Source organism: Parambassis ranga, chromosome 19 (genome assembly GCF_900634625.1).
Source record: "Parambassis ranga chromosome 19, fParRan2.1, whole genome shotgun sequence".
NCBI classification, from domain to species: Eukaryota; Metazoa; Chordata; class Actinopteri; family Ambassidae; genus Parambassis; species Parambassis ranga.
Genome location: NC_041039.1, coordinates 10418361 through 10442820, shown reverse-complemented (window position 1 = coordinate 10442820; position 24460 = coordinate 10418361). Strand labels below are relative to the sequence as shown.

General features: G+C 42.9%; 1 protein-coding gene across 3 annotated transcripts in view; it reads right to left on the bottom strand.

The window, feature by feature from the left end:
- The window catches only part of raraa (retinoic acid receptor, alpha a), a 116321-nt gene that overhangs the window by 44916 nt on the left and 46945 nt on the right, over positions 1 to 24460 (bottom strand). For all 3 annotated transcript variants that reach the window (XM_028430378.1, XM_028430377.1, XM_028430379.1), the window contains one exon: positions 19418 to 20243. In XM_028430378.1, coding sequence (XP_028286179.1) covers positions 19418 to 19571 — 154 coding nt within the window. In that variant the 5' untranslated portion in view covers positions 19572 to 20243. The remainder of the gene's footprint in view (positions 1 to 19417; positions 20244 to 24460) is intronic.

Genomic DNA, 24460 nt, shown 5'->3' with positions numbered 1-24460 from the left:
AATGAAGAGACTGTGTGTGAATAATTCATGAAGGACAGAAAGCGACAGTTAACAGGAGTGTGTCATAGGACACTGATGTTCCATCCATCCATCTATCTATCCATCCATCTACTGAACCATCTTCATCAGCTCTCTCTCTCTCTCTCTCTTTCTCTCTCTGCTCCGGGGAGTTCAGATAAAGGATAATGGATCTGCTGACATTCATCTGTCCCAAATATAAATTCACATAAAATAACCCTGTTAGGCAGCATGCAAATTCATGCTCAGCAGCCAAATGAGGGCACACAAGGATAAATGGGCTTTTGAATACAGGTGTACACACACACACACACACATTTCTGCAGTGAATTCACACGTGTTATAATTTGTACATGTATGTACCCACGACCTGCTCCCTTGGTCTCTTGGTCAGCTATCTTGTTTATGTTCCCTCTCTTTCCATTTCTTTTCATCTTTCTCTCTCTTTCTTACACACACACACACACACACACACACACACACACAGACATCATCATGCCCTGCAGGCATTGGTGCCGAGATGGCTGTTGGACTACACCTGAGAATTCAATGGTCAAAATGCAGGCAGTAAGCCAGACTGCTCCAGGCTGAACTTGTGAGTGATAATTATAATTTGTGTCAGAGATGCTTCTGCTGAATAACAACAGCCAAAAACACACTGACACCAATGATGCCCATGTGCATGTCGCAGCCACAGTTCAGACCCTGCAGACCCAGCTTAATAATAGTCCAATGAGCAGCGTGTGTCTGCTGTTTGTATTACAACACAGAGTCCGATGCAGCAGATGCACACAGGATTGTAAACAGACCCAGAGTCAGATGTATTAAGCAACCAATCAGTGACTTAAGACAGCGGTGCTGAGCCATCACATGCATGAGAGAGTGTAAATGAACATTATGCCTATAGTTTCATATATTTTTTTTAATTTGTACTGATTGTGTGAGATTAAAACACTGTCTGCACCATAAGGTCGTTTGTGAAACTCAACACTAACACACACACTAACATACAGTACATGCATCAAATCCCACCATCAGCAACGTGCAGGTGCACGATCATTCCAGCAAAGAGACAACAATGGACACCATCCCCTCTCTCTCTCTCTCTCTCTCTCTGTCTTTGTGCCAAAAACCCAGTCATCTGGCAAAAGAGCTGAGTGGGACACATCATCAAGGGTATATTTGTTGTCCCAAAGCAGAACCACACAATATGGCTGACGCACACAAGTACAGTAAAGAAATGAAAGTTTTTTAATTTTTATTTTAAGTTTGCAGATTTCTTCTTTTTGCTGCTTTATTCATATTTTTGGAAATGTTTTGTTGTCTGAATGATAAAGTGAAATCACCTTGATGAGTCTGCTCTGAACCTGTTGAAATACTATTCAGTCAACAGGAAACAAAACTTCTGGCTGCGTGTGAGCGTTCTAAACGCTGCCCAACAATGAGGCTGAAGGGTAGCAGACCTCTTTTAAATAAAGATAAAGTTAAATAAATAAATAAATATAAAAGACAGGAACATTATGAAACAGCCCTTGAGCTATGGAAGTGTATTTCAGACTAAAAGCAATATTGCTGCCATGGAAACAATAGCAATCACAGCCACTTTTTTTTTTCCAAAGAAAATAAAGAAAGAAAAAATAAATTTAATTACCAGGAACAACCATTTTCAAGGAAGCCAGCACTTCATTTCAAGATTGGAACAAAATACAGGTTTAGGACATAATGGGACATAATAACAAACCACTTTGGAAAACATACAAGTGCAGCTTTTTATGAACCAATGGTCTTAACCAGTAATCTCACAATGAATTAAGACTCAAGTATGATTTGTGTAATGGACTAAAACAGCATGTCTGTTTCAGCTAGTGATCGCAGTAAAATAATAAAACCACACTGATCAACCTTGAGAGAAAAATAAATTATATTTAGCGGAATAAGTCCATGTCAGAAACATCCACTGGAAATATACCAATTAGTATAGAATTTACCAACCCCTTACCCTGTTTTTTAATGCCTAACCCAGTCCTTTTTAATTCTAAGGTCAAAACGACACTTAAAAGTAAACCACATGAAAATCAAACAAACAACAACAACAAAAAATAAGGGAGGGAGCAGGATTCGATCCTCCCAATCCTGAGTAAATGTCCACTGCCTTGGATTTCCATCCAGCCAGCCACCACCCACCTCCATACTCAGAGTTTTACAACTTTGTTGGTCTTGTGATAAGATGAAGTCAGCAAATACAATCACAACGCTCTGTTAATGTATGTCCGAAAGTATGTCCATATGTGCCATTAGCAGAAATGTCACTATGAGCTGTATCTGGCGGGTGTATCATTGACCAAACTGCCCAAGACCCCTGGCCAATCCAAATACAGGTAAAAAAGATGGAGAAAGGGATGTGAAAGCACCTGCCTGTCACTAACCTAAAGCCCATAATTATATATTTTATAAAAATATAAAACTTAATATAATTAAAACATCATCACCCCCATACAGTTCTCATTAAAAGGGATCTGATCTATAAAGATCAAAACTGGTGCTTGTTTGTGAGCTTAAATGTGTGTTTCTGCTGTCATAGGGGACAGTTTAACATGGGAATCTATGGGGATTGACTCACTTTTGGATGCATCCCCTAGAGGCCATGGGGGAACTGCAGTTTTTGACCCATCCACATGGGCTTCATTTCTTGTTCCTGGAATTTGCTGCTTGGTCAGAAAAGAAAAACGTTTTACAGAGTAAATAACAGCCTTATAGCAATGCATTACACAAACACTGATGTTCTTGAAGCTTCATAATTACAGTGCATACAGCGGCAATGCCAAAAACCTGTAGGGTGGTCAGCTGTATCTATTCACTTGTACTGTCTCTGTCTTTGCATATGAAGAGATGCATTCTCCCCCGTCCCTCAGTAACTCCTTAGCTCTTGAAGGAAAAGCACAACTCTATTTAATCAACTTAACTGCTTTGCCGTCTGCCACTATGCCGAACTGCCATGAGGTTTATTAGTCACACGACTGCGCTCCCTCAGCTTATTGTACAGCCCGGGCGGGCAGTGGCAGAGCAGCCTCTGCTGCTCTCAGTGGTTACACAGACTTGTGGTTTTCGATGGTAATGTTCTGTATATTATGTTCTGTTTCTGTGCAGCATTACCACAAAGCCTTTTAATGCTAATTGCAGAAAAATGAAATGAAAGGTCTGTTTTTCACATCACCACAGCAAAAATGTAGAGAAAAATCAATGATTTTTACAGTCATTAAGGTCCATTATGTAGGAGAAAATCATCTTCTGTTCTCTCCTATTTCCTCCTTTTCTTGGTTGTTTTTAACCCAATTCGCCATTAGAGTGCTGGCTTTAATGTGCAATTTTCAAAAACTGTACAATATATTAACTAACAATCAAAATGATTTTTAGTTACAACAAGCTGGACTTCACTACAACTATGTTTGTGAGATTGAAATACAGCAACATCCATTCCCTGCTGTCCTATTTGAGGGAGAGGAAACTGATCAGGTTTCCTCTCACTGTTAATGTTGCCCAGCTACAAAATAATGCCTGACCATTACAAAAGCACACCCCATTTCCTGCTCAACGCTGCTGGTCACAGCCTACTCATGCTCCTGCTGCTTCAGAGAAAACCAGATTTGCCGAGTGGAAGCGTGGCATAGTGAATCTACTGTTATAGTGGCATTTTGCATGCTGAACTGTGTGCCCTGTTTGGAGTGTAAAGGTGCCTGGATAAGCAGAGGAGACAAATCCCATAAGAAGGAAGGGAGGTATGCTGAGGGAAGGAAGGGAGGAGGTGACAGAGAGTAGGAGAGGAAGATGGGTGTCATAGTTGTGGTGCTGAATGATTTCTAACTTTTTCCATCTCTTATCCTGTCTTCACTGAGCCTGAATCTTTCCATACATTCTTCCTTCCCTCTCTTCAGCATTTCTTCCCACTCTGACCTTTGACTTTTTCTCTCGTCCATCTGTCTGTCCCACTCCTCTCTCACCTCCCCCACGTTTCTGTCACTCTCTTGGGGGAAGCTCAGTGCCAGTGTGGAGTTTTATTTGTGTAATTTACATCCTCTCTGACAGCCTTCTGTGCCCCCCTACAACCCTTGGCTTTTACTGCAGCCAGACCCTTGTAAAACAGCCGCTCTTTGTGATGAGAGAGAGAGAGAGAGAGAGAGAGAGAGAGAGAGAGAGAGAGGGAGATGGGAAGTAGAACTGTCTGAGCTACAATCCAGAGAAAGCTGATTGTAAAAACAACACGTGGTCACTTGGTGTCAGTTAGATTCCTGGATGGCTATTTGTGTGCACTAGCGTCTCTAAATCTGCATTATTTTGTGTGTGTTCTTGTTTGGGGTGTGTTTGTGCACTTTATAGGACAGAGGCAGTTGCTGTGTTGGTTTCTTGACCAAACAAGCATTAGTACATGCAAGGATCAGGCAATAATCCACCAGTCATCATGTGATTGCTGTGTACTTAGAGAGCCCAGCTCTAGGGCTTAAAGGTCAAATTGTAATCCCATTAATAGTAGGTATGAACTTCAAACTCACATGTAGAGAACCAAACGCCTGATCCATACTAATATGAATTAAAAAATGCGTTATATTTATATTTAGTTACACTTTAAGACCCCTGAAACAATGACTTTTGGAGGTGCTGCTAAACCAGGTTTAGCCTAAAAGCTGTTTTAATCTGAAATTTTGAAAATAATGACGCAGATACTCACTTCCTGACTGATGAATTTTAACATGCCTTCCCGTAATTCGTCAGGCCCCTAATACATGAAGCTCTTCCTGGTGACTCCCTTGACTACCAGAGGTTAATTGGATGAGGAATTACAGGCGTTACTGACCTTGTTGTCCATGCTAGAAGCTGTTAGTATCATGAAACTATTTCCGACAAAGCATACGGAGCATGTCCACTGTCGTTATCAGCCCTATATGAAACCCGGTGTATTTTCTTCAATAGTGCCAATAAGGTCTGTTTGAGCTTAACACTAACAACATCAGCTTTGCAGAGACCAAGAATTACCGCTGTGCAAATATAGCACCACTAAAGATATTAAAAAAAAACAACTGGCCAAACTGGAAAGCTTAAAAAAACATCAAAGGGAGTCAACACCAATAAAATTCCTATTCTGAGAGTGAATACTAAGTAGAGAGAAGTAGAAGAACAAAAGACAGAGGCATGAAAGAGTGAGACAAATAGGTAATGAGGGGAAGAGATCAGTGAGATGCTGCATTTCAATGAGAGAAAGCACACAGATAAAGGAGGGCTGAGAGATCTGAAGCAAGAAAAAAAGGAAAGAAACACCACTATGAATAAAAAAAAATGCTTACTCGCAAGAATCAGAAATGTGCTTTATGAAAACAAGGTCACAAATGAATAAATCATTGGAACAGAGCAACGACCCAATCTCCCTCCTTTATTTACTCTCACTTGTTGTGATGCGTCAATGATTGAGGTGCTACTGATCTGTTTGGGTTCCCGGCTTGAGTCTGGTGACCAGGGAGCCATGGCGACAATTAATTGCAAGCCTGGACCAAACACACACCTATATATACACACACACAAAAACACTAGGATAGCACCAGAACTATGAGAAAGTATAGAAAACAACAACAGAGTCTGAGATAGAGCTAAGGGTGAACAATGACCCCCAGTGGCTGCAATGATGCTTTAGACTGTGTGTGTGTCTGTGTGTGTGTGTGTGTGTGTGTTTGTGTGTGTGTGTCTGTGTGTCTGTGTGTCTGTGTATGTGTCTGTGTGTGTGTGTGTGTGTGTGTGTCTGTGTGTGTGTTTGTGTGTGTGTGTCTGTGTGTATGTGTGTCTGTGTATGTGTCTGTGTGTGTGTGTGTCTGTGTGGAGTGGAGGAACTCATTAGGAGTGTTTGGCCAGTCAGCCCTCTCACAGTTCATAGCAGCTAAGAGTGGTAAACAAGCCCACTTGAGCACACTCAACAATGTCATACACACACACACACACAGCAACCTGCTTCCACCAGTGTGAGACAGAATTTCAAAAGGGAACACACCTTATTAAAACTTTATGCACACTCACATACACACAATAGTAATCCCTTCCTCTGTTTAACTCTGTAGTTTCCTTGATTTGTTAGGACCCTCTATAAAGATGACTCTAACAGAATTATTAGAGCCACAGAAGCGCGGGAGTGGTTGACACTTACAATTGTACAGCTGTTGGAGCGAGGGAATCAAAGAAGACTGGCCAGCGGCACAGCGAGGACATAATTAGCGAACATGAACATGCGTTATGTGTCACCCATGAATGCCATCTGCTTCAATTTAAAACTTCATGAACAGAGGAACAACATACAGAAGCAGAGAGTGAGTAGGAGAAGAGAATGACACAGCAAGACATTTGGCATCCTATATGCACGCACAACATAACTAAACTGGACAATAAACACGTCAAATAATAGTCTACAACAATACACATTCAGCTGACTTAGTATGCATGTTGCTCCATCATGCTTGCTCGGGACTCTGAACTGTATTAGACAGCACTCTTATTCATAATGCCTATCCACCAAACCTTCCACAACAGAAAAACCACATGGGCTCATACATGGTCTGTACCCATAAAATCTTAATCAGTGTTAATATGGAGAATAAGTCTCTCCTCTCTGCTGTGGTTTCAGCTACACCAGCAGCAACATCACAGCGGAGCCATGCCTCTTCTCAATGAAGGGAGATCCAATGTGTTATTTTAATCAACTTGGCCTGCCGGCATTAATTATTCACCCCATTGGTGAACTGGGACAGCCCGCGGGTAGAAAGAGGGAGGGATCGGCAGTCCCTCTGATTAAGGGCTTTAGGGAGAAAAAACAAAAAGGGGGAAAAAAGATATGAGAAAAGAGAGAAAGAGGAGATGCAGAGGGAGATTAGGGCTACAACTTCTGCCCTAGTTGTTAGCTGTGTGTATGAGCGGGTGTGTGTGCAGTAGTATATGTGAGTTCAAGGGGTTGAGAAAGGGTTGTGTGGCGTAAGTGTGCATGCAACATGTAAGAGGCCTCAGGGAGGCAGCAGGAGTGTGAATGCATGTGTGTGTTTGTGTAAACCAAGCACAATCATGATTCTGTATGATCCAACTCCTGATGGTCAGGCAGGGAGCCCCGCCTCCCACGGGGTAGGTGATTGGTGGTGGCCTGACACATGGAGTGCCCCTCAAGGCTGAACTGAGATGCAGCCTGATTGGACCGCAAATGACCGCCCTGTTAGAAGGTGGTGTGTGTGGAGAAATACCCGAAAGTGTGTGTTCTAGTGGCAAGCACCCCCATGAGTGAATGTCTGCACCTAAGCAGCTTTGAGTGTGATTCTCACAGCAGAGACAGAAAGGGGAACAGAGCGCCCCTGCTGACGATCTCAGTGGGCTGACACAGAAAGCTTGTTTGAGGGCATTAAATCTTAATATACACCGGGGGGATGAAAAAAAGAGAAAATCACAGGAAGACAGTGAGAGCCTGAACAGAAAGTGGAGGGTACAATGACAAAAATGAGGTGTTAAAAGAAGATGCTGAAAAGAAGAGAGGGAAGGTAAGCTGCAAAGGAGCACACAGAGGGGAACTCCTCAGGGGCAGGAAGGAAGGATGTTGCGAGGGGGAAAAAAAGATTCCTTCCCCTCCAATCCACAGGAGGATAACTTAAGATGCCAGAATAACGTAGCGCGGCACTAAATCAAACCAGTTAAATCATCATGTGTTAATGACTCCGTTAACCCGCTTCTTTCCCTCCCTCCCTCATCCTTTCCCCTTTGCTAAAAGCCTGTACAGAGCCGTTGTCATCCTTAATTCATCCTCTCAGCAGACAGAAGGTGAGAGGAGGTAAATGGAGGCGGATGATAAAGGGCTGTGAACCCTCTCCTGAGACTCTTACATAAACAGTATCTGCCAATAACATCTTAGCTTGTCCACAATATCAGTGTCGTTCTCTGGTATTGTTATCATGTACTGACACACTAGCTAGCATGTAGCTTAGGCAACAACAGTGTCAGGTACACCAATGTAAGATCAAACCTTTGTGTTTCCAATGTAGTAGAGACCCCAAGATCATTTCATGTGAATGTTACCTTCAGCTTTTTCTAAGCAGTTAATTTTGCCTGCAACTTGCAGGGAACTCAAAGACATTAACAGAAAATCTGGCAGGGAGTATCTCGCGGCGTTCAAACACAATAATAAGACCTAACAGATGCTAATTACATGCAAACATGTTTACGACTCCACCTTGCCATCATCATTTGTTGATCAGTCAAAGCAAAAGAAATCTTGTTTATTCCATGCCTTTTTGCAAAACGTGTAATTAGTTTACATATTGTTTTTTCAACAAACATCTTCAGTGGTTTCTCCTGTAAATGCGTTCAAGATGGTAGCAGTGTGATAGTTTAATGATCCATTTTACAGTTTAAACAGTAATATGCAAATGAGGATGGGATCACTCTGTTCCTTTACCCTGTTTTCTTTTCCCCTGCCCTCCCTGCCTCTCCCTCCCAGCCCTTCTTTACTCTGCTTCTCTCGGCTGAGTGATAAACGCTGTCTGTTGGCCATAAATCCAGGGGGAGTCCTGACAGGCGTCCCAATAAAGCGCTCTATTTTCTCCCTGTTTGGTGGGTTTGTCAGGGGCCCGGAGGAAGTGAGATAACATTAGGAGGAGGGAGGAAGAGGAGGTGGTGGTGGTGGTGCTGGAGGAGACGCAATTTCATCAGCACTGTACACACAAACACAGGAATGCACACTCATAAACAAACAGTGGGAATACCCACATGGAAGGGACACACATGCTTGGAACGAGAGATTCATGTGCTGAGTGGCCAATGTACATGAGTGGTCATGTACCACATGACAGTTGGTAAAAATGTCGGGTCTGTAAGCTGTGAGAACCCCCCCCCCCCCCCCCCCCCAAAAAAAAAAAAAAAAACAACCCAAGACAAAATTCACAGACACAAACCTCAACTACCATGCAAAGAAACCTCCTCTCTGTCTGCACACATTCATATCAATATGACACAAATCTGGAGTATTGCTTACTATACAGAGAACCTTATTTTCCAGTTGTGTTGTTGCGCCATTGCTCACTAAGTGTAAATATATTCTACACAACAACACATCAGTTTGCACATTATTGCTTTGTTCACACATCAGTGGCTATGATTTCTAGCTGTCTGATTGGCTGCTTTCATTACAGGAAATTTGCTTTCACAGGATTTATGGAGACAAATGATTTTAAGTAATGCCACACAAAATGCAAAGCCAGCTCATCATCACCAAACAGAGAACGTAACATGAGGTGGATATTGATGACCGATGTGTATGTATGAAATGCATTGTGTGTGTGAACATCTCTCTATATATATCAGTTTATACCCCTAAATCCTTTCACCTAGAAAGCTGGGGTTTCCATCCCACTCATTAGAATTATTAATCTTTAATATTCAAGTAGCTCAGACTGTGTTTGACATTCTGTGATCATCTACTTTCCTATTTAAATGCATCTACCAATGTCTAATCTCTTTCAAGTACTGTGCTTCCTGGTCTTCCTCTTCCTCATCCTCCTTTTTTTCTCCTTGAGAGGACACCCCCACCCCCAGCCTTAATTCAGTCCAACTTTTCACCTGTCTCACAGCACACACACTCCCTCAAGTCCATCACTCTCCCACACGCTTGAATTTCACTGCTGCCCCCATTTCTCTCAAACACACTCCTGCCCCACCTCTTTCATCTTTTCTTCATTGACTGATGGTTTTGAGGGGCTGTTTTCTAGAATTGCAGGCTATGTCTTCACTTCATGTCACTACACTAAACACAATAGCATAAAAACAGACAAGTGTGAGTGCATTTACTAAGCTAGTTGTTAATGATGGGATGACATTTTGAAGAAAAGGGGAGAAAGAAGCAGAAACAAAGTCAAACATGGAGTCAAAGGAGAAGCTGGAAGACAAGAGAAAGCAGGAGAGCCTCGACTCTTCAGGCCGACCCTTTCTGCTCTTAAGAGGATTCCCACCTGGTAGCAATTTAGTTTGTGCCTGGTAAAGCAGGCCCTGGAAAGGAAAAATAATGTCTGTTGGGTTAGTGGTTTCATTTTTCAATCAAATAAATCACGACCTTACAGAAAATAATTTTTGTCTTTTAATGGCCTCCCTAGCGTTTGAAGTTCCTCAAGGGACAGCCTGCTTTGAAGTCTGCGCAGGGAGGAGTGAGCTTCCCTCAGTGTGTGTGTGTGTGTGTCTGTCTGTGAGGGAGAGTGAGCGAGCATTCATTCCATTGCCTACTCAAAGTCCTGAAACACAACACCTGAGGTACAGTCCTGACAAATGCTGAAACAAAATGCTCCAGAAATACTAATTAACACATAAGCACAAATACTAGATTACCAATTCATGCTGAGGGAACTGTTGAGTATAGTTTTGCTTTATTTTGCATGTGATGTCAAAGTGAGTATATCTCCTGCCTAAAGGATTAAAAAAGTCGAGGATTAATTGTGGCCCATTTACTCTATTCTGCTGTAGCAGCCTGGGACACAAACTTTGGGTGGGATGGTTTTCAATCAGAAACGGACACTTGTGTATGTAGGTGCACCAAAACACACGCACAAGCTCTGCTAGGGAAAACTACGTCACTTTCTGGGCATAGAGTCCAAGCAGCCACACCAAACGTGTCGACAGACAGACGACTACCTTCATGATAAAGACTTAAAATATTCCCCTCAAAACGTTTTTCCCTGGAGCGCTTCCACTGCTTTCCATGTGGATCTTTCAGTCCAAGAGATCTGGTTTTGACATAAAGGCTATTTTTCAAAGGTCTGAAAGACGGCGGCTAATGCACTTCAGAAACACACTCATATGCTGTCTGCAGAATACACGTATAGCCAAACCCACAGGGACAAACACAGTCACACACACACAGAGAAAATTAAAACAAGGTGTGTACTTTTCCCAGACTTAATCAAATGCTAAAACACACTCACTTGACTTGAACACACCCATGAGAACATTGGTTGGTATAATATTTAAAGTAACATAATTCCCCAGGTCATACCAGCCCACAAACACTGCGGGCACAGCTTGATCATCAGCCCTATTTAGAAGGATTTGCAGTGGTCAGAGGGAGGAAGAGGGAGAAAAAGAATTTGATACACAGACAGATAAATGATGACAGACTAAGGAGGGAAAGAAAATCCAGTAAAAGTTTACAACATTGAAGAGGAATAGCCAGAAAAATGACCTGAGGGGGAGGAAGAGGGAGATAAAACACGTCGACTGAGAGAAAAGAGTGAGGTGGTGAGAGTATGGCTTAGAGGAAATAGTTGTGTTTGATGAGTAAATATTGAATCAGCGAAAAGCCATCTCTGGCACCACCAGACCTCTCCCTGCCTCTGTTTCTCTCTGTCTTTGTGTAAACTATAAACAGAGACATTTTACCTGCATACGAGGCATAAACACCAGTTTATGAAGAGCTGACATAATTGAAACTGCACTTACACAATTAAAGAGGCAACTGAAAAACAGAAACATGTGGGTTCAGTTTGTGTGGATTTGCTGGATGTTGTACACGCACACATCCTCCACACACACCCACCTGCATCTCGCTGCAGGTATTTGAGTAAGTCAATGGTCATTTGTGGGAAGTAAGAATATTCGGCTGATTCTTAAAAAGGTATGCCTGGGCCTGCTGTGATTTAAGATGCCTGTAGGGGCCCTTCTTCACTTCCCTCCTTCACTCTCTCCCTCTCTTGATCTTTCGCTCCCTGTTCCTCCTCCTCAGTGCTGTCTCTTGCCTTGAAAGAATGAGGGATTAGAGGGATCTGCGGGTCAGAGAGGGAGGTCTTGGGTTTGACCTTAGGTATGCAGTGTCGCTCGATCTCTTTCTCTGTGATCAGTCACGTCTGCCTCCTCTGCTATGCTCAGTTGGCATATATGGGGATACAGTTGAGTATACTTTTTTATCTCTTCCATCATCATGGAGCTGACAGGTCTAGGATGAAACATAAAAACTGCATAACATAAAAAAGAATTACAGCCTGTTTGGCCTCTCCTGACCCCCAGAGGAGTCTTTTAGTTGACAAACTATAATCTTCCCCTAATTGTCTTGCTGTGGGACATATTCCGTCTGCTTTAAATTTTTCCTCAGTGCACTGTTTACACAAAACAAGCAGTTGATTAAAAGATTTGACTGTTTGTGTAATTTTGTGGTGCTGGTGCTTTGTCAAAATGTGTATTATATAAGCTTCTACAACCCAAACAGACAAGATCCATAAAACCGCTTGCTATTTGTGGGGTCTGGACACAATTCAACAACTGAATTTCCAACTTAAGCAAGCATGTTTGTCGGGAGACAAAGAAAATGTTCTGCTAAAGTCCGTGCAAGTACAGCTGATAGACCTGAGATCTTATCTCAGCAGTGGCTGATCAGTCAAAGTCTGAGGAATTTGGCTGACTTTCGCAACCATCAACAGCTTGCGTGTGAACACTGAAAATCCGGCATGTAACAACCAACGAAGAGAATGAATAATCCAAGATACAGGGCTCTGATATCCTTGTGCATGTTACGTAATTGTCACTTCATTTTTGGTTAAATAGTTCAGAATAATTAGGTTATTGCAATGAGCATTATATATTTATATTTATATATATATATAAAAAAAAAACCACACCAGAAAAACTGGCTCACGTTCCTGGCACACGGATTCGTGGCTGGTACGACTGCGAGGCTGCGCGAACATCTGTTTGTTGCATGAGATCAAATTAGGGGACTAATCAAGGCATAATGCACACCAGTTGTTTAGAGGGCCATTTCAGATGGAGGGCAAATCTGTGTCACTAATTACATCCTCTCTGTCTGCCCAGTGTATGCATACTTACATAATGTCTCTGAGAAACAGAGAATAGGCCAAATCACAATGACAAAAGAAACTGTATGAAAGTATATGAGTGTGTGTGTGTTTGTGTGTGACAGAGCGAAGAAAAAAAAAGTTTCAGGTGCCTCTTAACAGTAATCACAGGCTAAGCACTGAACAGCTGTTTTGTTAATGGTGAAAAGAAAAAGAGAGGCTACAGAGTGAAGGGAGAGATTAGAGAGATGAGGGGGATGAAAAATGAAAGCAAAATGGTGAAAAGTAAAGGATAATGAGGGAGAAAATGGAGCTACACTAATTTCAGACCAGCAGACTCATGCATGACCCATTCCTGACACAGCTGCCCCTCACTGTAAATACAAGCTGCAGACCGCACTGTACTGAGACAAAAGTCAGTGGGCAGTCACTGAAACAGGAAGCTTATGCTATGATGGGGCACCTACCTGCCATTCAAATCATTTGCGCCCATAACTGTGCATAGTTTTAGGTCGTAATATAATTAAAATGAGTTATGACATTATAAAAAAATTAACTCCTTGTACAGATGTCACTAAAAGTGAACTTTTTGGCCATTTTAACATGGGAGTTAGCCCTTTGATTTGACAGTTCTTGAGCATTTTCAACATTAATAATTTCAGCTGTACACTTAAAATTTGTCAGTCTAAGCTGAGAAGCTGATAGATAAAAGCCCAATATTGTTAGATGAACACTATGTCATCGGACAATGAACCAAATCTGCATTGAAATTTTCAATAGCACAGATAATCTCTGCGATTTATTATAATTATTGCAAATTACAGGGACACTCCAGGTAATACGATGTGCTGTGAAAAGAGCTAATGGCTGCCTTTATTCAGTATTCACATACACTGTAGAAAAAGATCACAGACCACAAAGACTCATTGTTCACAAGGAATGTAACAGAAGGTTTCAGCAGCTTTAAATATCACAGACCTATGGAATGCTAATGATTATATAAACACACCACAATTCATTCTGCATTAGGCAGCCAATGGTACACTTAGCCCTATAATGTGCTAATGCTGTCACAAGTGCATTGTCTTTCCACTCTGACGAGGTTATGTGCTAATGCTAGCAGACAGGCCTGAGGTTAAGTGTGGCCAGAGGCCTCTTAGAGAGGTGCCAAGAGAGAGCTGGTGGCCCCATAAGCTCTGGCCGAACAGAGCTCTCTTAGCCCTTTTGCGCAACACAGCTAGCCATTGTCCTAGGCTGAAAAAGCACATTAGTTGCAGAAAAAAGGGCTTTCCCTCTGAAAACCCCCTGGACAACAAGCAAAGCTCTGCTTGATAATTCAATCACTCTCCGAGCTTTGCAGGGCAGACCCAAACAACCTCTCACCACCTTTCCTCAGCGCTCTCCTTTTCTTTCCTCCCTTGTCTCCTCCATTAGGTAACTGCCCTATATTTTACAGATGCCGTCATTCCTAGTGCTTATCAAAGGACAATAGAGGAATGATGCCTGTGAGACAGTCATTGACATTTGAATGTATCCAGCAGTGTGAATTATGGCTGTATGCAATGGGTAATGCAAAAAGGGCATAAGAAGATAGAGATGTATGTGTGTGTGTGTGTGTGTGTGTGTGTGCGTATGTGTGGGGAGGGGAGATAAAAGGAAATGGAAAGGGGTCAAAGCAAGAGTAGGTTGAAGGAAAGGATAGAAGAGTCACAGAGAGGGAAAGAAAAAGGGGAGTTCTTATCGTTTTACCCTTGTCTTGACTTCCTTGAGGGGCCTTTGAAGAGAGCAGAAATAAAGATACTTGTGCTGGCACATCAGAGAAAGATTTAGATTATGCCAGTGTTTACCCAACTGCAGTGCTGCATGGCTGCTGGCGACAGCCTGCTGGTTTTGAAGTTGTTATGGCCCAGCTACAGCTTAAAGCGCTCGCTTCTCAAAATATAACACCCATGCTAAAGAAAGGGAGGGTGTTCCGTGTGTCGGTCTAGCAGTGTGTATCTGCATGTGTGCCAGTTGCTGTGAATGTTTATGAGAGATAGCAAGTGCCCTTGTATTCCTAATAGAGTGTGTGATTCTAACTGGATGCACAAATGTGAGTGTGCATGCATGCATGTGTGGCGCTCCGAAAATGGAGCCATCCATCGGATTATGGGTAGACAGCTCTTTGAAAAGGAGGGTCTGTATTTGCATAAGCGGCCATGGAAGGAAAACCTGTAGAAAGAAAGACAGAATGAGAGAGCAAGCAATAGAAAACCAAAGAAGGAGAGAGGAAGAGAGGAAGAAGAAGAAGAAGGAGAAGGGGGGCCTAGGGAAGTGGACCTTACTTGCCAAGCCACTCAGGGATAAATCCTGTGGCTAGGATCAAGTATTGTGGGCAGGGATTTGGCCCTGGGTCCCCTCAAAGCAAATGGAAAATAACAGGCTGCGAGTAAATAGGTGGCATGGTAATGATAGCTCTGTCAAGTCCCAGGGTGGAGAAAGGGAGGGTGGGAAGAAAGGGGGGATAACAGAGAAAGGCGAAGAGATATGTGAGGAAAAGAGATGAGTGTAGAAAGGTGTGCTGGAGGGAGAGATGAAACATGGAGCTGAAGAAACAAAGGCTTGTGAGAGAACAAGAGATGAGCAGAGGCCAGGAACAGGGTAAAAAAAGATGGAGGATGAGGGGATAGAAAAAGACTAGGGGGCTAATGGAGAGGGTGATGGGATTTCTTGTGGGAGCTCCTGTTGGCATAGGTCGCCAGTGTTTTGGCACATGATGATTGCGCGGAACATGGATGCTGCCAAAGCCAGTGTGCGTGTGTGTGTGTTTGTGTGTGCCTGAGGCTCCCAGTCTTGTCACATCTGCACAGAACTATTGCATTTCTCTGTCTCTCTCACTCATATTTTAAAACCGGCTTTCTCCAAAGCCTTGCTCATTTTCACACCTTCTCCCTGATACCTTTAACTAGTGCTCATGAGCCAGGCATCTCAGAGAAGCACCACAGACAATTGCTTCTTTGAAAATTTACGAATAGGACAGTCCTTGCACTCATCTATCAGCCTCTCAGTGCTGAGCAGTTAATTAACAAGGTCGTTAAGCTGGGGTGAACGAGTGCTATGCTGCCATGCTTGATGTGTTTTACACACCATGTTTAATAAGCTTGCGTCCTCGCCATCAGTGTATTGGCACAGCTCAAATGACTTTCCAATAATGACCAGTTCCCCAGAGGACCTGTGTAAGTCTGCATGTGTGTGTGTTTGATGTATCTCAATGGTTGGCACCTGATAGCAGCCTGATAGAAAAAGTGCATCAGTCAATAGCATGCATGCTTGCATGGTATCCACACACTTTGGTTCGCTGCCAAAGGGTAGAGCACCACAAGTGTTTCTCACTGTCATTATCCTCAAGCCTTGTGTATGTGAAAGTGTGTGTGTGTGTGTGTGTGTGTGTTTGCCACCCATGGAGTGCACTGACATGGCCCCTTGATTCTTGCAGACCACCAGGGCAGAGAGGAACCACCTGTCTGTCCAAAAACCAGCAAACACCCACACACACACACACACACGTCCTCACAAACACACTCTGCCCAACATTACCATATCCATATTTACCCATGGTCAGTACATTCCACCAAGAGCTGCCTAATGGGACAGGTAACACACACACATACACACAAAACCTGCCTTGAGGTCTGAAAATATCCTTTCATATTTCTTCTACTAGCCCAGAAGTACATTCATAAATGCCATTTTGCCTCCTAATAAGTCAAAAGAGGTGCTGCTTGTGTGTGTTAGCCGTCCTAGGAAGCTTTCCTGTACCAAGCAATTACTGTGGTTGCTGAAACAAGAGCACTCTGTGGGGAAAAGCCAATTAGTCCACCGTGGCAGCAGGTAGCAACCTGGCTCCATTCATTATGATCCCTCATAACACTGTGCTAATGTAATAGCACGGTGTTAGACCCAGTGACAGAGAGCAGAAGGCTTTAATGATAATACCGGGATCAATAGTCAGGTTGTTATTGCCAGATAGTTCCATATTCCCTTACACCAGAGGCGTGTCGTGTAAGGGACCTAATTGAAAATGAAAGTTGTGCACCTGCATGTTTGTGTGTAATAAGCACACACTATTTGATGTGGATATGTGGCTGCGTTCAATACAGCAGTGTGTGCATTTGTCTGTGTGTGTGATCAATCTATAGCGATAATATTCAGTTAACTAATAAAGCTGCAGGCAATAAATGTAATATCAATATCTGCAACTGATCTGCTCCGGTGCATAACCTAACCTGATGATTTTCAGATAATGTGATGTGAAGACATAACCCAGGAGGCTGGAGCTGAAGACAGGGAGAGAGAGAGAGAGAGAGAGAGGGAGTTACAGTGAAGGCCTTGATTAACCCTTCTGCTCTGCTTGGTCCAAATAATTGGTCTATTGTGGTTTGCTAAAGGAGGCTGAGGAAGAGGAGCTGGACAGCTCTGAGAAACGGGTGGAAGAGGAAGAGGAGGAGACACCAGAGAGAGAAGACTGCAGGAAAAAAAGGAAGGTCAACTGAGCCAAGATTTGGATGGCAAATGAGTTCAGCATGAAAACAGAATGGCTGGTTTCATTATCCACATCAGGAACATCTGCACCACATTATAAGACTGTGGTGATATTGAACAAAAATAAATAAAAAATAAAACTAAATACATACTTAGGACAAAATGTAATTCAACCTCTCTGATCCAATATGTGAATGCATGGATGAAAATAAATAGGAGTCCTGGACGAAGATCTATAATACAGTTAGTAACCTGTGCTACGTTATGTCTTCTATTTAGGCCACAAACATCTACTACAATGCTGCTAATATTAACCACTGCTGTGATCTGTTATTTTCTTATCAAAACATGACCTTCATAAAGAAAAGAAACACAAAAACTGTCCTTCTGGAGTGCAGTAAAGAAAATTAACGATCACAAGAAAACCCACACAAATAGCCACAACACTGGAAGCGCTGCCATGTTTGAAATCTATCAAGGACAGTGCTCGGTTCTTTAGCCTCAAATCTAACATCCTGTAAATCCCCCATTCAAGCTCCAAACAAACTCTCTCTCCCGCTCCCTTTGCACTCATTCTCTTTTCTCTCTTTTCCTCTATGCTCAGCACTGAAAAGGGGCTTAGCTGGTGTGTGTTAGTGTGTGTGTGAGAAATGATCTGCCAGTGAAGGGGACAAGAAGGGGGGAGAGGAAGGGGTGAGGATGGTGTGTTTACAGTGTGTATATGGAAGGAGACGAAGGTTTGTATTGCTGTGTCCGTGCGTTTGTGTGTGTGAGCATGTGTGAATTATGCCTGCAGTTATCTGCATGTGAGGAAGAGCAAGAGTGAGAGAAAGTGAGCCAGCATGAAGGGCAAAGATTGTGTTTATGTTGTGCAAGTGTGAATGTGTACTCGTGCACGTCAGGAAACTGTGGTGTTCCTGGCTCTCTAGTGTTTACAGACAGGAAATGTTTATCTAGGCAAAAGGGAAGAAATCTTGCCACCCCACATGGCAAACACTGGGAGAGTAGAGCGTGCGCACACACACACACACACACACACGCACAGATATGAACACACTCACACATGCTTGCAGCAGTGTAAAAAGAGGAATTTGACAGCAGCTCCAGTCTTTGTGAGGAAGTGGGAGTGGCTGGGCAGGGCACTAACTGTTCTTCACTTCCCTCCACGCTGACTGCCAATGCAAACTCCACAGCAGATAGAAAGTCAATACACTGACCCCCTCTGAACCTGTGAGAGCAAGGCCACGGTCTGCATGGCTAGTCCCTTATGCACACAGACTGACTGTTTGTGTGCAGTTTACTTTAGTTCATGTTTCTGCTGCTGCTGCCTCCATCAGTGTTTGAATATACTGTACCATGAATTCACAGTCATTAACGATGCAACTACAGCAGGCAGAAAACTAAGTAAAGGATAAGGATGTCCATGTGCATTAGTCAATACACCAACTGCTTTTATTTCCTTATAAACAAGTAATTTTCACCCAGTTTGATTTAAAACAGCTACAGCAACAACTACTGCAAGTCAGTTCTGAAGCCTTTGACAGATCGTATAAGGGACCTGCAGCGTGAATGTTGGCTGTGAGATTTATTTTAGGAACACTTGCCAAATTTGTGTTCCCCAAATAAACAATGCTCGTTTCTGGCTGTCCTGCCTCATTTTCTTATAATGTGTGCTGATGTTTCTGTGTGTGTGTGTGTTGATGTGTGTGGGATTGTAAATTAAGGACAGCGCTGGAGGCGATGAGGGAGTGTGTGTGTGTGGCTGACTCTCTGTTTACCAACACACACATCTTTCAAACAAGATGAGATGAAAGTGTTCTCTTACCACACTCACAGGCATAACAATATGCACAAACACACACACACAGTGCAGGAGATGTACAAGAAACACTGTGTGGCACAGGTAAACCAGGACACACACAAAGCTTAGTAAATCTTCTTCCTTCCTCCTGTCACTCAAAAACCTGCACAACAGCCGTAGCATGCCACGGTTTCACAACACAAACCACCACATGGAAAGAAGCATGAAGTTTACTTACTGGCTGGAGAGGGGGTACTGTATCCGCTGATGGGGAGTCCTGGCAGCGCTGGAGGCGACAGACTCCCCAACATGTGGGGGAAGAAATAGGAGTAGGTGGGCATGGGGAAGCCGTTGAGGTGGGGGCCCGGCACCGGGTTGCCCTTCCCAGCCATAATGGCTCAGTCCACCTCCAGTTACAAACAGACTTCAGTGAAAATCCCTTTAAACAGGATGTGACACAGCCAAAAAGAAGTCAGTGAGGGTCCCTGTGATGATTTAATCCCCCATAGGGATGCTGGATCAGTTGATACTCCAAAACACTGCCAAGCAAAGTTTGTAAAAAAAATCTCCTTAGGTTGAAAAGGTTTTCCTTCAACCAGCTGCAGTAGATGTCACCAGAACAAAAAAAATCCTGTTGATTTAGTGAATGTGTGTGTTGAGGGTTGAGTTACTAAGGAAACAAAGATAAAAAAGACAGGAGGGCAGAGGAAAAAAGGGGCTCTGCGGAGCGTTTTATCCTTTCTTTCTGTGGTATTGTGAAACACGCTAGGCCTTATTTGCAAGAGGCGTTGGAGAGAAGCAGGGAAGAAACACAGCCATTCCTTATCTTCAAGATGAAGAGAGGAGAAGGAGACAGAAGGCAAGTCGAGTCAAGACGAGGTGACTTTGATGGCCAGGAGTGGCGATAGTGGTGATAGGGGTGCTAGTGGTTGTGATGCTTTCACAGGCGTGCAGATTCACTCTTCAACTGCAGAGCACTTGTAGGGAATGCACAGATCACATGATGCCATGAGAAATCACTTCTCCTTGGACGGGCCCCCTCTTTGCCTTTTCAAAGCTTTAACCTATGAAAAAACACACAGAGAGAAAGATAGAAATCCTTTTAGTGCTTCAGTGACAAGGTAAAGAGATCACTTCCCTTTGTACTTAAGTGCTTGAGCAAAACAGTTCTTTTCTTCTGACACTAATTAATGGCAATGTCTCCTCTGAAATGTTACAAAAACACCCTATCCGCCTTAATTATCTAATGGAGTGTTAAAATTGCAAAAAGAGAAGTGGGTGTGTGATGTTCTTTTGCAGCTTTGTGTGCTCATACACATGCTCATTAACAGTGACAGACTACAAATACTGTGGGAGGCGAGCCAAAACATAAACGAAGAGAGCACCACAAAAGAAAACTTTGCTAATTACACCAGTTGCAGAAGCCAGAGGTGAAACCCAAGGCGCCGTTCTAGGAACCACTGGAGATTTCTGCTGCTGAATATACTTCTAAATTAACAGCAAAACACGAACATACAGACCTGTAATCACCACACAGAGCATCAGCAGACATGAGAGCACTGACAACTAAACACCCAGAGAACACAATTATCATAAAGTAGTACATTATATAGAAGAGTATGAAAGGAGCTACTTCTTTCAAACAGCTTGTCATAAGAGAGGCAGAACTTTTTCCTTGCCGTAATGACCTTTAAATGAGTCAGCGAATGTGTTGCACAGCATTAAAACTAAGAAGTCTCGAAACACATGCAGAGACCTCACAGATAAAGCAGTAGGAATGTGCCTTTGCATGAGCAGTGTTGCACAGGAATGTGGCACTCTAGCATGAATCACACTAGGACATCACGGATGAACTGCTGTAAAGCAAGAGGGGTCCAGTCAGACATGTTTGTGTGCCTGTTCCCACTTGTATGGAGGACATAAAGCATTGGGATGTGACAGGCAGCCGCGTTTAGATGGATGACAAATGTTAGGAAAAATCAACATTAGCTGTTACACAAGATGGCAAAACAGCGTCATTAATATATATATATGACATGTCTGTATTTGGTGTTCTGTGGGTGTCATCCATTCATTTTCATACTCAGACCAGTGTACTTCTTCAATGACTCCTTCTTTGCAGCAGTTCAGACCACAGAATGCAATGCAAATAAGACAGCAGAACCGTGGGTGCCTTTGCCATCGCCATGCTGGCAGTACCTGACTCGGCCTAACACAAACATGTGCAGAAGCAATCCATGATGACAACCATCACACAAGTCTTACCGCATGTGAAAATGGCAATATGTGTCTCTTAACCATCAGATTTTATGGACTTGCCCTCTGTTAGCTGCCTTATTTATATTTTCTCATTGCTAAAGTGCCGGTGTGGGCTGAAGGGTATGCACACATTAGCTGGAAAATTTTTACAGATCTTTTTAAAGCCCATGGGAGCAGGTTATAGTTTTATTTGCTTTTAAAGCCCCGGACTTTCCTTACCAGCCATCTAATAACCACAAAGGACAGTGAGGTGTAAATGGCCTATATCATATCATTTGTGCTTTCATAACACCAACCACGACACAACCATTACCGTTTTGATACACTCTACATTGCACACTGGTGCGATCATGTAAAATGCATCAGCACTGTCAAAAACACACTGGAGTGATGTAAAACCATATATATTTTAATGCAATATCCAGAGGCTACAACTGGGTTTTTCAATGAGGAACCACAACTCATTGGGACAATGAGAGACCCAGTGGCTGGAAATGGGCCACTTTCTTCACCATTATCATTACACTGTCTAGTGTAGGCTGTTCTGAATGATAAGTGGCATGTCACACTACTGTGCACCGGCAAAAGCTTTACCATAGTGCATTCACTTCCTTTTACTAATGCAACACTAAACAAATAAATAAAAGATTTTTTTTTTCTACCTTTCGATAACAACCGACCTCAAGGGTTCCCATTAATTTTAACAAGGTAGTTCCGGTAATTTCTGTTGGTGCATTAAAGATAATAATTGCTACAAAAAAGATCTGTGGATTTTGTTCAGTAAGTGCATCATAATTTTGAGAAAAGGACATAGCTATTGAGTTTTTGAATGGGCCCGTGTCTCATGAATGAGGCCCACATGTCTGAAGCTGAGAGCTGAAAAACATTTCTTGATGCATGTAAACAATGTCTGATTGGTGCAGCTGAGGCATTTCAAACACAGTATACAATCAGGAGTCCTTTTTGCACTCATCCATGCATACACACGTGCAAGCCTCAACAAAACGGATAGGAGCAGGAAGAAGCGGAGTACCTGGATAATCCCTTTGCCAATGATCGGGACAAAACACACACACACATAATCAGAGCTACCAAGATCCAACACACACCAATATATGAGGAATCAACCCACAATGGAGGACCGGTATAATCTGCTGTGAAAACTGCACATCAAAGCTGGCTAGCTGCTGAGATGCACAGCACATCCTCTTTCCTTTTAATGTACACAAACCAATCACAATTCCCACAAACAGCTGTGTGGTCTGATGTTACCCTGGATAGGATATAGGAGGATGAAATGCTTGTATAGCATGCAACACTTATGCATATACAGTATGCGCACGTCCTTCGACATGCATCTCTTTTCTCTGACTCTTCTTCTTCACACCCACTAATCTGTCCTCCATTCCTCTGTCAGGGTGCGCTTATATCTCTGGCAGGTGCCTCTTTCGCATGATGTATGTGTTCTATATGCTACGGCTGACACAGAAAGGTCATTGATATGACAATGATGAGAGGGGGGAGGTTTTCTGCATAATGCTGTACAGTTACCGGTCTTCATCGTGTATACTGTCAAGGCCGACGTTGCATGTACAAGTATACACAGTGATGCACAGATAATACAAGTATAACAAGCAGGCATCCCAATGTTCCTTTTGTTTAGTGCATGAAATATAGAAACAGACATGGATAAAGGGCAGAAGTCTACGATTATTATAATGGTACAGCTAATAAAAATGCATTGGGCCTGGAATCATGCCAGAATGTATTTGCAAAAAAATGCTAAACATTTCAAGCCCATACCTGCCAAGTTCAACATATAAGTGCAAAGGCAGAGCACTGTATGGAGGGCAGCCCCTGAGGGACTGTGTGTGATCAGTTACAGTCAAAGGAAAAATAAACAAACAATCTGGGTCACTCGGCCTTAACTCTGTTTGGCATGTAACAGGCAGGGAGAAGGAAGGGTTAGAGGTTATAGGATATGATGAGAGACAGTAATCGGTTGTGACAGTGAACACTGAATTAATAATCAGAAGAAGCAGAAATGGCAGCACAGGGTCGCGGTGGACGGGCGGACAACACTGCAAACACAACTGCGAGGGGATGGCATACGCAACCAGTGACATACAGAGAGACAGAGTCTGGTGTGTGTATGTAATGTATACATGAACAGGTTTGTTAAAGGAGGTCAGTGACAGTAAAAAAAACCAGACACCAGATCTTTGCGGGTAAAAAAACAGTGCAACAGTTGACATGGAAATAAACACACAGCCTGGTTTGAAAACATGCACACACAACTGCAGTAGATTTCTTTTATGTAATGCTGCTACCTATCCACGTAAAGAGCAGCACTACATATTTAGTGTTGCCACCTTTTTATGGCTAATATTTTACAATACAGTACAGTGAACTGATCATTCTGGGTAATCTTAGTGCTGTGTAGGTCAGATTACAACAGCCTAGGGTAACAAATACTGAAGAACAATAAACACAATATCAGGTCAATTGCTATCATGTTGTTATGGGACACCTGGTAGTCTACCTTGTTGCTTCATATTTACTTACACTGAGAATGTGCATGGATTTATACAATAAACTCTCCTTTAAGAACGGCTACAGGCCACTAGTTGAGAGTGGCTGTCAGTCTTTACAGCACAGAGAGGGGCTCTGGCTCCAGCCTGCATAGCTTTGAAGTGACACACATAATGGAAGTCACTCAAGCACGATGCATTGAAATTTTTATGAGGACAGCAGTGTGGGTGGATGTATACGTCAGAGGAGAGACAGGATATTGTGGGAGCCAATGTGCCTGCGTTCACATAAAAAAATTGCCTGTTTTGTATCTATGCAGACGTATGTACGTTGTGTGCGGCCATGCATGTAGCCTGTGCATGTGTGCTTATTAATGTGTGCCCAAGACATGTCCTAAATCGCATATGCATGTCATCATTCTGCCCTGAGGAAGTGTCTTACAGTACACTGCATTTACTGTACATTACTGCCTCTGATGGGATTGGATTTG